The sequence below is a fragment of the Camelus ferus genome, chromosome 11 (genome assembly GCF_009834535.1).
Source record: "Camelus ferus isolate YT-003-E chromosome 11, BCGSAC_Cfer_1.0, whole genome shotgun sequence".
NCBI lineage: Eukaryota > Metazoa > Chordata > Mammalia > Artiodactyla > Camelidae > Camelus > Camelus ferus.
This window is the reverse complement of record NC_045706.1, coordinates 27,997,329-28,013,499: the sequence shown is the minus strand read 5'-3', so window position 1 is coordinate 28,013,499 and position 16,171 is coordinate 27,997,329. Positions and strand designations below refer to the sequence as shown.

Genomic DNA, 16,171 nt, shown 5'->3' with positions numbered 1-16,171 from the left:
AGGTCTAGAAGTAGGTTTTATTTTAAAATCCTGCATTCTGGATGCCTCTGTCCATCGTCTAAGTCCAGCCTTTGTTCATACAGGTTCTTCCTCTGTAAGGCATTTGAAAAAATTCTGCATTTTGCTTCCAATTTCACTCTTCTATCACTGAGTAACACTCAGCAGATACATTCTATTGGCCCCTGACCTTAGCTGGTTTTCCACTCCTACATTACTTGAGCTGTACTTCTGGCAAAGTTCCTTTGACTCTCAGAAATATTTTCTCCCTATTGTTTCCTAATGCCTAACTACTATACTCCTTTTTACTTTTAATATATTACATGTAAGAAATGTATTAGTCTATCTCTTGTAGCAGACACATCACCACTTGTTTGTATCCATTATCAATTATCTCTAATGGCTTGTTCTAACCCTTATTATATAAACAGCCATCTATTATACAATTAGTGAGTAAATATAACACAAGCCAGAAAGGACAAGTCATCACATCTGTCAGGAAAAGTTGAAATTCACCCGAGTCAAACATTCCCACAATAAAAACAATCACAACTTAAAAGTTTCCATAACACCTTAAGTACCAAAGCATTGTTCTAGGAAAAATGATACCTATAAATATATACTATATTTATAACTAATCCATAACACAATTTGCCAGCAGTACACAGATCATTTTTAACACAATATAATGAAAACAAGGCATGAGTAAACTTCAAAGTTCATCTCTACTTCCTTGAAAAATTATTATATAATTTTAGTCAACAGCCCAAATCTTCAGTTGGTGGCTACTAAATTCCTTCTTTTCTTTAAAAGGATAATATTAAGAATTCACATAAAAATTTAAAATTATGAATGTGTATTCTCAAGCCAAAAAGTCATTAAAGAAAGAGAACTTAAAATGCTGTCTCCTCAACCTTTTTACACACTAAGGTTATTTTTCTTGTATAAATTTAAAGATGACAATGATTATAATATAAATTAAAACTTAACAAAATTTCATCTTAAACCATTGACAAAGCCTTTTTTTTTTCAATGTCAACTTAGTCAAGAAATAAGTCAATAGACAACTATTATTTATAATCACTGCCAACGAGAAAGTATTACTCTGAGAGAGCCAAAAAATCATGAAATGGGTTAGCACCAAAGAGTCTTATAATTTATCAGATCTAAGCTATCATTTTATGGACTTCATATCCCTTTTAATTCTGAAAAGTAGAATTAAGATCAAATTAATTCTAACACAAAAATGTATATGAATAGCATCCACTATATTCTTAAAGTAGACAGACATACTTACATACATATAACCTCCAGGTCTTTATTTTATTAATATCCAGAGTAAGACCCAGTTAAGATTCTAAAACATATCACAGTTGACCCTCAGGCACTAAACTGGATCAAATACACAAGTAGAAAGGAGCTAGAGGCACAAAAGTCTAGTACATTGTTTCTCAACAGAATCCCTTCTACATGAGGTCTGCTCCCTACCTAGGTAGAATAGGTAGCAGAATAAATAAATTCAAGGCTGCCCCTACCCATTCGCAAGGAATATGAGACTGATACCCTAGGTGTCCTAACACACAAGTAACAAATAAACAATCTCAGTTTCCTTTCCCCTTCTGCTTTTTCTTTCCTCTTTTCCCATAATCATTCACTCTTGTTTTGTCCCACTTCTTTAACCTAGTTCTATTTTTCCCTTCTCTCACTTTTCCGAGTGGAGCATGTAGTAAGACAAGAAGTACGAGAGAGAAACAGTTAAAAAAGAAGTGAAATGAAAGATAAAAGATGGAAAAGATGAACACAGTAGGTTATGTTTTTAAATTACCCCCCAGAGCACACAATCTCTTTCCACGGAATATACAGTACCACAACATAAAGCTGAGAATATCAATGAACATGCTCAAGAACTTAAGGACTGAAAAAAAAAAAAAATATTTTTAAGCAGAAACAACTTCCTATTCTACCATATCTAATTTTAAAATGAACCCTAAGTTTGCTCAAGTTCAAGAATAAAATAAATTTCTTACAAAAGTGCTGAAAGCTTCTGATGAGGCATTGGTAAATCGAAGAGACAGGAAAAAAGCTTTCTCCTTGTCTGCTGTGACAAAGAAACCCTCCTTTCCCTGCCCCATCGCAGCCTACACAAATTCCAGACATGTTAGAGGACACAAGGGCATATTATGAGGCCTGAATGCAGTACTTATTAGAACTCTAAGCACTCATCTACAAGTAGGAACAAAACAGAAATAAAAAACTGGACCAGTTAATTGTATTTGCCAACACATAGATGAAGCTCAATGGTAGTCTCCTATCACACTGAAAGTTGTATTAGACAACTAATCACGTAATATGAGTATAAGGACAAGCAGTTTTATAATATGAAGGGAAAGGTGATCCCTACCTCACGTCATACACAAAAAATAAATTCCAGACAGAATAAAGGTCTAAATATGAAAAGCCAAACTTTAACAAGTTTAGAAAACAGTATAAAAGAATAAATTAATGAGGTAGAGGAAAGGTTTCTTAAATAAGACATAAAAAGTACAATCCACAAAGAAAAGACTGATACATTTAACTATATTAAAATTTTAAATGTCTGTTTAACAGATGACATTATCAACAAAATTCTTAAAAAATGAAGTCACAATGCCTCTGGAGAGAGGAACTGGATGAAACAACAGGAGTGGGAGAGAAACTTTTTACTGTATGTTCTTTTGTATTTTCTGGATTTTTGATTCATGTGAACATACCACCCATTTATAATAAATAAATAAACAAACAAACAAATTTAAAACTTTAAAAGTAATAATAAAAGACAGGCCATAAATGGGGGAAAAAAACATTTGCCATGCATATGAATTTATCAGTATGCCAAAAATTAGAAAAATACACTAAACTCAAAGAAAATTAGTCAAAGGATATGACCAAGTAATTTATAGAAGGGACCTAAATGACTAATAAATATGAAAAGAATCTCAACTTTAGAAATTAACAGGGTAAAGCAAATTGCAAAATGGTATATTTCCCCATCCATCACTTTGGCATAAACTATCAGATTAAAGTGTTATCTTCTTATTCTTAGTTTGCTAAGGGTTATTTATTATCATGAGTCAGTGCTTAACTTTATCAAAATGTTCTGTGCATCTATTGATAATCCTATGAATTTTCTCCTTTATTTTATTTATGTGAATGACATTGATTAATGTTAAACCAAAACTGCATTTCTAGAATAAACCCAAAGTTGTAATGATGTATTATCATTTTTATATATTGCTGAATTTGGTTTGCTAATACTTTGTTTAGGTTTCGTCACATATGTTCATAAGTGAGATTATCATGGAATTATCCTTTCTTATACTGTCTTCATTTGGTTTTGTATCAAGGTTGTGTTGGCCTTATAAAGTGAGTTGGGGAGTTGGTCCAATTTTTTTATTTTCTGAAAAAGTTTATTTGAGATTGATAATATTTCTTCTTGGTCCAATTTTTTTATTTTCTGAAAAAGTTTATTTGAGATTGATAATATTTCTTCTTTAAATCAAAGTGACTGAAAAAAAAAATCAAATTGGCTGATGAAGCCATCTGGACCTAGAGTTTTCTTTGTAAGATTTTTAACTATATATATATATTCAATTTATTTTGTCTTACAGAACTATTCAAATTTTCTGTTTCTTCACATATTAATTTTGGTAAGTTGTAAATTTCTAGGGATTTGTCTATCTCACATAAATTTTCAAACTTTATTGGCATAAACTTGTTTATAATATCCTCTTTGGAACTTTTTAATGTTATCTGCATTCCATAGTGATGTCCTCCTTGTTCTTAATATTGGTAATTTATATTTTCTCTCTTTTTTAATTTATGAATCTCACTAGAGGTTTTCAATTTTATTAGCTTTGTCAAGGTTCAAGCTTTTGGTTTTGCTGAATCCTTCTATTACATTTTTATTAGTTTCATTAATTTCTGCTCTTATCTTTATTACTTCCTTTCTTCTACTTTCTTTACTCAATTCAGGATAAAGGTGGCATTGCAAATCAGTGCAAAATGAATAACCTTTTCACTAAATGGCGCTGGGACACTTGGACATCTATAGGAGGAAAAAGTGAAAATTGACACCTATCCCACACTATACACAGGTCAATTCCAGGTGAATTATAGGTCTGTAGGTAAATAACAAAACAATAAGCCTACTGGAAGGTAATATAGAAGAATGTATTATTGAACTCAGAGGAAATAATTTTTAAATAACATAAAAAATATTAACATAAAGAAAAGGATCAATACATTTGACTTCATTAAAATAAGAACTTGTGTTCATCAAGACACCATTAAGATAGTGGAAAAAATAGCCACAGAGAGAGAAAATATATCTACAATATATATAGCAAAAAAAGAGCTCATATCCTGAATATAGGATGACTTCGTCCTAATTAGTAAGAAAAAACAAATAACCCAATAGAAAAACAAGCATGAGATTTCAATAAAATCTCATTTCAAAAAAATTACTCAATTATCGTTAAACATCAAGGCACTGCAAATTAAAAAACAATGACATACTATTATCCAACAGAACGACTAAAATTAAAGAGATTGACAATACCAAGGTTAATAACAGTAACTTTTATACAAATAGTGGGGCTATAAATTTGTACAACCATTTTGGAAAACTGATTGGTTGCTCTTATCTCCTAAAGTTGAACAAGTGTATCCTATGACCCAGCAATTCTAAAACATGCCTAACATGTGCAAGCCACTTGTGCACCAAAAATCCCTAACAAGAATGTTCACTGAAACATTAATTTATAAGCAGTCAAAATTGGAAACACAATGTCCAGCAGAATGGTTTAAAAGAATTGTGGCAAATATAATGGCAGATTTTACAGGAATGAAAATAGACCAACTCCAGTTATATGCACCATCATGGAGGAATCTCACGTATAATGTTAAGCAAAAGAAGCCTTTCACAACACACGCACAGACAACTACTTTCTGTATAATGCCATTTATATCAAATTTTAAAAACACACAAAAAATATAGTGTTTAGAGATACAGTCCCTAACTTACAATGGTTCAACTTAGATTTTTCAACCGTATGATGGTGTGAAAGCAATATGCATTCAGTAGAACGAGTAACTCAAATTTTGAATTTTTATCTTTTCTTGGGCTAGCAATATGCAGTACACTACTCTTATGATGCTGGGCAGCAATAATAAGCCACAAATCCCAGGCAGCCACAAGATCATGAGGGTAAGCCAATGTACTTACAACCATTCCATACCCATACAACCATTCTGTTTTTACTTTTAGTACAGTATTCAATAAACTACATGAGCTACTCAACACTTTATTATAAAATAGGCTTTATGTTAAATGATTTTGCCCAACTACAGGCTAATGAAGTGGTCTGAGTAAATTTAAGGTAGGCTAGGCTAAACTATTATGTTTAGCAGGTTAGGTGTATTAAATGCATTTTCAACTTACAATATTTTCAATTTACAATGGGTTTATCAGAATGTAACATGGTAAATGGAGGAAGATCTGTACCTGCTTAAGTAGCAAAATTGCAAAGAGAAGCAGCAAAGATGTGTTTACCATTCGAGATAATGGTTACCTTTGGGGGTTAGTGATTATGAGGAGGCATAAGGGGAGTTTCTAGGGTGCTAGCAATGATTTTGTGATAAATTATTAAATTATGTGGAAAAGCAAATGATTCATTTGAAGTAAACATGGCAAATGTTAAGATTTGTTGAAGCTGGGTGACAGAAAGAGTATTTATTATATTATTCTACATACTTGTATACATAACCAACATCTTTCATGATAAATATTTTTAAGAAACCAAGTAGTTTTGACCTAAACCTTGATGTAAATATCACAGAAAATCAAAGTACAGTGTATATTTAAAGGTTCATTTTCTCATCATAAAGGTTTTTGCACAGATGGCCAGAACCAGGAGAATTAGTAGTTATGTATACAGGCATACAGAGATAGCAGGGACTCCAGTATTTAAATGTATATACTAGGTAACTATCCCAAAGAATGAGAGAGGCAAGACCTACCCCTCAAAAAGGATATTTATTACCTATAGTCTGTAATTTTTACTTTTACCACTAGATGGAAGTCTACATGTAAGGTGATACACTTAGTGAAAGGACTGGAAACAAAATCCACAGTTAAAAAATCAATTACAGAAAAATGAAATGCAAGTGCTTTTGAGGCATCTTGAATCCATGAATCTGCAAAATTCAAGGCAATAGGGAAAGAAAAACCCTGTATCCTGCAGATGTAACTTTTGGCTGACTACTGTCAAAACTACATACCCACAAAACTAAATGTTTCCTCCCTAGTGAATTGCTTAACTTGATTTGTTCTCCAAGAACCACAATCTTGGCAACATCTATCAAAATATGAGCTATATTTAAAGTTGTCTAAACCTGACTTACTACCCTGAGAGAAGCATGTACTCACTTACTACTTTTTCAACCCTTTGGCTCTGAAACATGGTTTTAAATGTCTCACTTTATTAGAGAGCTGTTAGATATGAATACATACAAGTATTAAACAAGAGGCTATTACTCTTCCCTTTTTCTACGTGCCAAATTTAAACTGGTATCATGAAAGTTGTGCGTAAAGAGAAAGGAGAAAGCAGGCCCCATGTGCCCAAGCTGGCAGGTTTTTTATGACAGAAACAGTTCAAAGTTAATAGGTAGTAGCACAATATTTCAGGGAATAATATCCAATTTCTTAGACAAAAATTTTGAGACACTTACATTTGAAGGTCTGCCCTTATGAGCAGCTGTCCAAGGTTTTGTAATATGGATCTCTTATCTCTAATTTAGACTCCAATAGTCTGCAAAAATATATTTGGCCCCTATATTTGATTCCACCTTGAATTAATTTCAGACTACTAGACAAACCTCATCTGAATTAAATGGTCAGATGAAGGAATTTCTGATTGTTTACTCTCTTAACCTAAACATTCTGGAAACCTGACCTAAGATTTTGCCCTATGGAATGACAATGGAAAGTTCTTAGTCAAGAGGCTAATTATTCTTATTCAAAGTATTAATAACGCAACACAAGTTTATTAACATATATTTCACTTGTCAACTTTTATCCTTTTGGGTGCCACAAGAATTGGTATTAATTCTGTTGCTGTCGCCTCCCCTACTTCCCCCCACCCAAGGCTGGTGTACAATTTCAAGAAAGTTTATTTGTATTAGAAAAGTAACATCAAAATTCCCTATTTATCTGGAGAAAATTCTAGAGGATGCTTCACTGACGATAGTGTCTCCCTTATTATCTAAAAGTTGTTTACCCCTCAAAAAAGTATAATTAAAGCTTCAGGAGACTTCTCCTACAGACTTTAAACGCCACGCCATGAGCCTCAGTCAATTAAAATACATACATAGTATGATCAGATTAGGTTCCAAAAGACTACTTCTAAATCCACTTGTTCCAAAGTCCAGAGTGAGACCATCCAAGAGACAGCTAATGCTTTTGCTCTGACATATGACTTATTCATATATATACAACTTCACATATTGAAAATTCTTAAGAAAAGAGCTTTTATAGCTTAGCAAATATTCTGTAAATCTAATCATAAGTCTCTTCATCAACTAGCATGAGGGGGTGAACTGCTTTTCTGAGGCACATGGCAGCCAAACAAGAAATCAGAGTCACTCATGTGTCAGTTAAATTCAAACTAACCGTGATCTACTGAGTGCACTGTAATTTTAAGAAGAGGTAAGGTTCAGGAATAGGAAATTAAATAAGTCTTTGGCCTCCAGAAGCTTAAAATTAACTAAAACTATAAAATGCTACTTTTTTCCCCACTACCTCAATTTTCAAAAATACAAGTGGTCAATTACAGGTACAATTAGCACATTGATGAGGACTGATGAGATATCTTTTAAAGTTAGGACTGATGAGATATCTTTTAAAATTAGGTTGCAAACAATTTTTGTCTTATTGCATTTGCACATACATGCTAACCCTTGAGTGCCATTATTTTAAAGAGATCTTTGGGCATTTGCTAAAACCCCTTTGAAACTAGAAGTGATTATGAGACTTTTTTCACTATAGCAAATCTTAAGCAACCACTTCTTTGGGGAAACACAATATGCCTTCCCACTCAGCACTCTGAATGACACCAAATGTTAAGATGATGTGATATTGAAAAGATGGATTCTGATATATGAGATTTTATGGTGCATGAAGTATATAATACTTTTGAAATGAAATTTTTAAAAATTTAAATATTCCAGTTCCTTTTCAATACTTTTATTTCTTAACACCTAAAAACATTCTATCATGTTGGTTAAAATATTTTATGCCTTAATAAAATTTAGGCTTTATCCTTTGTACAATCTTAATACACAAACCCTAGATTCAAATTTTCAGTGAAAATTTAACACAATGATGCAAGTATATGTCTCTCATTGGTGGACTTATTTTTAATACTTAAAAGCCATGTTTATTTGATGAAAAACATGAGTTGAAAAATGATCTCTTGCTTAGGGTCATCCTAACAAATGAAGCAGATTGAACAGTAGATCTAATTAAGGAGAGCTTAGTCACACGGACACCTGCCATAAAATTACCTTACCAAAAGAAAAAAGAAAGTAGACCTTGTGACTTGAGTGAAGGAATTCTTATTGCAACCAATGGAGGGATTACAGAGATTCCAAAATTTGGAAAACTTTAAAATGATAAATAGACTTAAGCATATAAAATCTAGCCATATTTCAAAGGACTTATGTATGTAGTGATCTCTGATTAAAGTATAAAGGACTTTCCTAGAGAGCAGAAAGTATTTGATGATAACGTCAAGCATGTTACTAAATAATATTGCTGTGCACTTTCTTGGTTTCAAGGGAATTAAGAATTCCCTAATTCTTAGTTTCTTGATATTTGGTGAGTTTTTCTTTAGTTTCATTGTTTTTACTCACTTGATTTTATCTTTGTAATTGTGCTTAGCATAAAAATAAAACAAGTGAAAAACTTCATTATATAATCCCAATGTCATTCTTTAGTTACAGTTTCAAAATTAATAAGATTGCCCCCTCCCCAAACATATAATTAAAACACATATAGCAATTGTAGGTGTCATAAGTGGCAGGCAATTACAAATTTAATATTAAGAACTATGTGGTTTCCATATTTCATTCATGAATATTTTTTCTCTTTTCATTAACACTGATAGAACCCAGCTGAGACACCTTTATCTCTAATAAGATGACGTAATTTTAAAGCATGTCAAATAATGTTTTATTTCTTTTTTTTATTTTATTTTTTTTGTAAGGGCCCAAGGGAAACCAAAGTGAATTAACAAGTATAAAGGAGGCAAAAGTTTGAGACTACAGGAGTGAGGGGCGATAAAAACATGGTGGGGATGTATCTAAGAAAGAACTAGTGAGTATATGAGTCTTGAAAGGCAGATTGTGTAAGTGGGACAGTAGGGAGGGGAAAGGGGGAAGAGGGAGAGGATACGGAGTTGAAGAGGCAAGAGCCTAGAGGGAGGGGGAATGTTTTACTTCTTTATTATAACACATTTCAGAAACTTGGACGAAGACCAATCAAATCATTTTAATTTTCTATGATGAAAAATGAACAGAACAAAATAAGAAAATTGGGATTATACATAATCAGGAACATTTTTAAGTGGCTGTAGCTTTGTATGGTATGATGGACAATATTTTCTGCTGAAGAGGGGAAAGTTCATCCATTATAGATTGGCTCAGATCACTATTGTATTTTGTATTCTTACTGAGCCTAAAGAAGTTAGTTTTATGCTATGTAATATACTCTGGTCAGTAAGCAAAAGAAATAAGGCCCAAACTTAAATTTATATGCCTAATCTGTATGCCTTTAAAGAAAACGTCTCATTTTCATGCTTGTGAGTATAAACAATATGTTAATTAGATATTAATTTTTCAAAAGCTTAAAGGTTAATAAATACTACAGCATAACTAAACTCAGCTGGCAGAAGACTGAATTTTTTTGTGATTCTAGCTATTTCATTCTTGCAACAACAAAAAACTGGTGTCTAGCTCTCAGGTAATAGTTCAGCTTGATGAATCACCTGCATTTAATTTCAAATCTGATATTGTTATTTATTATATTTTTATCTAATTATTTTAAAAGCTATGGCTTTATACAGTGTTATAGTTTGATACTAACACATTTCCCATTAAAAAATGTACTGTCATTAATTAACCCACTCCATATTTGAATAATTTATAAGGTAGATCAAAAACTTGTGAGCTTCTGACAAAATTGTTCTTTTTACCCTGTCATTACAATTTTGTAGTTAATTACAGAAAAGAACAATGGTTTTCCTACAAGACTTTTAAGTAGTAGCTAAAGACCATAACACAAAGATGATACAAGATCATTAACTGCCAAATGCATGGTACAGACAATGAAAGCTCTAAGAATTCAAAGGTAGGAGAGAAACTTTTAACCTTATACAAGAGTTGAGATTTGAGGTAGGTCTTAAAGATGAGCAGGGTTTGACAGTGGCGGGAGGTGGGGAGGGCGGGAAAGATACTTAAATACTTAAGTACTTAAATAAGGGGCTTTTTCGTTTGGTTTTTTTTTTTGCTTGTTTTTTAAGAAACATAAAATGCTTTCTCCATACATTACTGGCAAGCCCTTTTCAAAACACAATCTTAAACAAAGAGGGGTGTACAGGGGTTATGAAGACGGGTGCAGTGGCCACCTGTTGTTTGAGCTATCCCAACATCTGTTTTCCCCTATTTTCTTTGGGCAATAACCTCTCCCGATCTTTCAATCTATGTGGTTTGGTGGGCTAACCCTATTCCTGGACACCACGTGTGAGCACATGACCCAAACTTATCTCATCAAAACAGTCTATACTGACTGATTCAGGCAAAGGCCCGCAAGTCAAACCAGGACAAAAAGACTCAATTCCAAGACTCTTGCTAGATGCTAAGACTGCTAAACCAATGGAATGTAAGATTGAAGCTGTTGGTGGTCCCGTACTGCCACCTTTTGTGAAGAATCTGCCTTCTTATAAAACAAATATAGAGATCAGACCTAAGAGAGCAAGAAGCAGATGCCTAGGACATTGTTTGAGATTTGTGATTTTCAATACCGATATTCTCAGCTCATGCAAGTGAGAACAGACAATTCTTCCCAAGATCAACAGGTTCCATCTATCACTTTTCTTGAAGGGCCACACTGCTGTTTTGTAAGAGAAAGAACAATACAACAAAAAAGGCTTCAGGAAGTCTCTGCTGTATGTAAATCAGCAGGATACAGGACACTTTCCCCATCTTTGGGCACCTTACCCTCCAAAAACGCTTCCACAATGGGATGTGATTCCAAAAATTACCAGTTTTGGTGAAAGGCAAATTAGATAATTTGGAATCAAGATACTAATGATTTCACATCTTGACTTTTTTTTTTAATTCTAACATAAAGTGAATTTGACTGGAAAGGCAAATAGCTATTAAGGAAGCAATCTGCTATTGTTACAGAGTTACCTGTACTTTAATTGAGAAAAGTGTAGAAATGTATGTAAAGAATTTAAGACAAGAGTACTGAATGGATGATTTGTCATACACTTTTACCTTCCTTTGTTTCTGTTCTTAGTAGCAGGAAAATAGTTTCTCTATACCCGCACCTTTACCTGTAACAATTTCGTTTCCTACTGTTAATTACAGTGTGTATTTGTAGTTCTATGCTTACAGTTGTGCATATACTGGCAATAAAACTGTACATAACAACAACAACAACAACAACAAAGGTATCCCGAAGTCTGTTCCTAAGCTTCCTGCTATTCCTAAGTTCCAGCAGCAGGCTTGGGCCCCAAAACTTAGCCACTGCTGGCATACTAGCTGTCAACAACTTTTCACAAGTGCTGCCACTTTCATGGCTTGCTTTCCCTTTCTCCACCCCTATATGTTCCCACTGGCTTTTTCTGGTTCCCAGTGGGTTTTTTTCCAGTGAACATTGAGGTTAGAAAGCTTGTGACTCTCTGTTATCAATTTCCTCTCTTCATCTAATAATAGGTAGTACTTTCTTTTTATGTCTCTTGTCAACTCAAAAAATAACTGAGCTGTATTTCCCTACTGCCAATTATGTGGGGAGGTGGCTATATTCCCTTTCCTGCTTTAGCTTTTTCTCTCTTTGGCCCTTGAGAGTCTCTATTATTTTTATACTACTTAATTGGTAGAGTGAATAGCCTCTATTTGTAAATTCCCCTTATTATTAGGCACAGGTTTAAAATAATAATGAAGAAATAGAAAAGAAAGCTAGAGAGTTCTACTAAACAGATGATCCCATATTCTCCGTTCAACACAAATATGTATTGATCTGTGCAAATCAGGCAATTCTTTCATCTTTATGGAATACAAGGGGCTACACCACCAATGGAACATTAGAAAGGTTAATATGTGCAGAGCAAAAAATAATTTGCTTGGTATTTATCACCACGAGGTAATATTTTATGTCTTAAAAATGACAAAAATCATTATTCATTCATTATTGACCAACTACACAAAGCTAATCATTGGGAACATGTAATAAAAATATACATGTCCTACCCTCAAAAAGCTTTACAAAACCCAACTTATCTTCTACTATATGAACAGTTTCAGGTTCAGATAAGATTCTCTGAATACCTATTGATCATGTAACCAATACTATCACCCAAAATCCAAATTCCAATCATCAACATCCTTTGAAGAAATTCAAACTATTCCACTACAGAATGGTATTTTGTCTTCAGATTTTCATCACAATTCACAATTTTAGAGCAGGCTGAGGGATGATCTAATCAAACTTATCGATCCCCTTTGCCCCTTTTCCAGGCAAAAACAATCAACCATTTATAGGCAGCTCCAAGAGTGGAAAACTCTTCCCTATAAAATATTAAATAACACATTCCACTACCCCCAACTCTGCTAAGGAAGGAATCCAGTGCCCACTCAGAAACCCAATTTCCCAAGACTTGGAATCTATTCAGTACAAACGGCACCAACAGACACCAAACCAAAGTGTTTTACTAATTTACACTGGGGCAATGTAAACAAGCTCACACTACTGAATTCTAGCATGTATTTACTCAATTAAGACAACTAAAGTCTTAAAGCTAGGGTAAGAACACCTGAAAATTCTTTCCAAGAAAAGCTAAATTTCAGTGTGCATGCTTAGGAGAAAACACTCTGTAGAAATAAAGTGATGATTTCTTTAACCACAGATCCTTCTGATCTGTTCTTTAGTTATTCGACTAGGAAAAAGAAAATCTATTATGTTTGGAGTGGTTATTATCTACTAGGCTCAGTGCAAAGAGCTTAAAAGGACTGTCTGATTTAATCTTGACATTCTCTGGAACAGACATCATTATGTCCATTTACAGATGAAGAAAGTGAAACTGAGAGAGGTTTAAAAATTGGCCCAAGTATTGTATTCTTTTTGGTGCTACTGCAAATAGGATTCTTTTCTTAATTTCGTTTCCAGATAGTTCATTCTTAGTGTATCGAAACACAACTGATTTTTGTATGTAGATTTTCTATCCTGCAACTTTTACTAAACTTGCTTATTAGCTCTAACAGGGTTTTTTTGGTGGTGGTGGTCTTAAGAGTTTTATATATACGAAATCATGTCATTTGCAAACAGGGATAATTTTACTTTTCACTTTTCGATTTAGATCCCTTTTTAAATTTCTTTTTCTTGCCTCACTGCTCTGGCTAGGACTTTCAATACTATGTTGAACAGAAGAGGCAAGAATGGGCATCCTTGTCTTGCTCCTAATCACAATGGTTATCTCAATACACCTGTCATGATGGCTATTATAAAACAAAAACAAAAGGCAAGTGTTACTAAGGATGTGGAGAAATTGGAATCTTTGTATATGGCTGGTAGGAAAGCAAACTGCAGTGCTATAGCAAATAATATGTAGGTTCCTCAAAAAATTAAAAATAGAACTATCATATGATCCAGCAATCCCACTTCTGGGTATTTATCCAAAGCTATTTAAATCAGGATCTCAAAGAATTATTAGCACTCATGTTCACTGAGGCACAATTAACAATAGCCAAGATGTGGAAACAACCTAAATGTCCATGGACATAACAACAGATAAGTAAAATGTGGTGTATATATAGAACGGAATAGTACTTGCCTTTAAAAAAGAAGAAAATTCTGCAATATGTGAAAACATGGATGAACCTTGAGGACATTATGCTAAGTGAAATAAGCCAGTTACAGAAAGACAAATGACTCCACTTATATGAGGTATCTACTTACATGAGATATCTAAAGTAGTCCAATTCAGAATTAAAGAGTGGAATGAGGGTTGCCAGCGGCTGGGAGAGGAATGGGGAGTTACTAATTAACAGGCAAAAAGTTTCAGTTAAACAAGATAAAAGCTCTTGAGATGTGCTGTACAGCATTGTACCTATAGTCAACAATACTTACTGTACTCTTTACAAATTTTCCAACAGGGTAGATCTCATGTTAAGTGATGTTGCCACAATAAGATTTTTTTTTTTGTTTTAACTGGTCCAAGGACTCAAACCCATTTTTGACACTCAAATCGTGCTCCGACTTAACTATATAAACTGCCTCGGAAGAGATTGAAAAGTACTGACAGCGTTCTCTAGCGCTGTGAGACACTGAGGAATCACTGAACAGCTCTGGGCCAGTTTCCTCACCATCAAGATGAGTCTCAGCGCAAAGGCAGGCAGAGCTACCACCACCAACTGGTCAGTTTGCAGCCAACGCTGCGGGTGGACCTCCCACAGCAATCACCGGGACCAAGCGGGAGTCGGAGCAGGACCACTGCGCCTCAGCCCCAGAAGGCACGAAGGCGAGAAACGCCGTGGGAGAAAGGAACAAAGCCCGGCCCCGCTGGGTCAGCGTGTCCCAAAGGAAAGGCGTCAATACGGCCAGCCCACGGCCTCGTTTCCTAGGCAGCTGGACGAAGAACTCGGCTCACCTCCGGCCAGATTCGTAGGCTGGCACCTCCCCTTCACTCTGCTCCTCCGTCGCCATCTTAGTCAGCAAACTTCTTTCCCCGCCCCCCACCGGCCCCGCCCCCACGCCTTTGGATTGGCTAAGGTGTTTCCCCCTCTTTTATGCGATTGGATATTTGACTGCCCCTCCTTAGCCTGAAAAGCTTCGTTATATTATTGGTTTATTCAAATAACTAACCGTTATTGGTTGCCCCCAGTCGCGGCGGAAAAGAAAGAGGCGGAGAAAAAAGCCCTGGCCCCGAGGCCTGTCAGGAGTTGTAGTTTCTAATTTTGATTAACCCTTTGGAGTCCACTCACTTTTAGGTTCAAGTCAAAAATCCCCAGCCTACGCTCAAATTTCATCCTGATGTATAAGTCTCAGAATTACAGGACTTTCGAATTTGGAAGTGACTTTAAGTATCACTATCTAAAATGCCAGATTCGTTTTCTGTCCTGTCACAGGGATACCTAGAAGAGTGGCAGCCAAGAACTTATTGTTAAACTTAGTTCACAGACTGCCTTTTTCAGACAGCATATGGGTGGGTCATTTCTTCAATTCCACCCGCTCCCTTCCGGCTTCCCAGAGAACCCACAGAGTCTGCCTCTCTGATCTGAATCACGAAATCAAAACCTGCATAATTTTGTCCCCGGCTGAGCTTTAATCCTCAGTGGGAGAAATAACCTTAATTATGCTTGCCCTCCCCGCCTCACGGGTTTCTGGTGAGGATTAACTGAGGCAACAGATGTGAGAACGTTGTAAACTTAAAGCATTAATTTTTTTCTCTGTATAGTTTTTCTCCGCTGGATTTTTCTAGGGAAATTTTTTCTGTTGTTCCTTCTGACATCCTTTCACCTGAGGTTCTCCCAGCATTCTCCTTCTCTCTCACTAAGCTCTGCCCACTTATATTTCGGTTTCTCAAACTCTTCCCTGCCTCAGAGTCTTTGCTGTGTTGCTTTATCCTGCTGGCCCATTTTTCACTTTATTATCTTTCACATTTCAGTTTAAAAATCACTGGTTCAGATGACTTTCATGGTCCCCACTGTATAAATCTGTTCCCCCTACTAAACTTTCATATAGAACTCTGGACTCTTTCTTCGTTCCTTATAACTAGATAGTTGGTGTGACCATTTGTTTCATACGGGGGTTCCCAACTGGACTTCCTGCCACACATAGGTAGAGGCTACATTTTGC

The 16,171-nt window shown here is 34.9% G+C and overlaps 1 protein-coding gene across 3 annotated transcripts in view; it reads right to left on the bottom strand.

Annotated features, from left to right (window-relative positions):
* Positions 1-15,038, bottom strand: part of ARHGAP19 (Rho GTPase activating protein 19) — a 46,897-nt gene extending 31,859 nt beyond the window's left edge. For 2 of the 3 annotated variants that reach the window (XM_032491191.1, XM_032491189.1), the window contains exon 1: positions 14,964-15,038. In XM_032491191.1, the coding sequence (XP_032347082.1) occupies positions 14,964-15,019 (56 nt within the window). In that variant the 5' untranslated portion in view covers positions 15,020-15,038. Of the gene's footprint in view, positions 1-2,024; positions 2,194-14,963 lie in introns of those variants that run through there. The other variant, XM_032491190.1, reaches the window with a different exon arrangement.
* Positions 15,039-16,171: the final 1,133 nt, after the last annotated feature.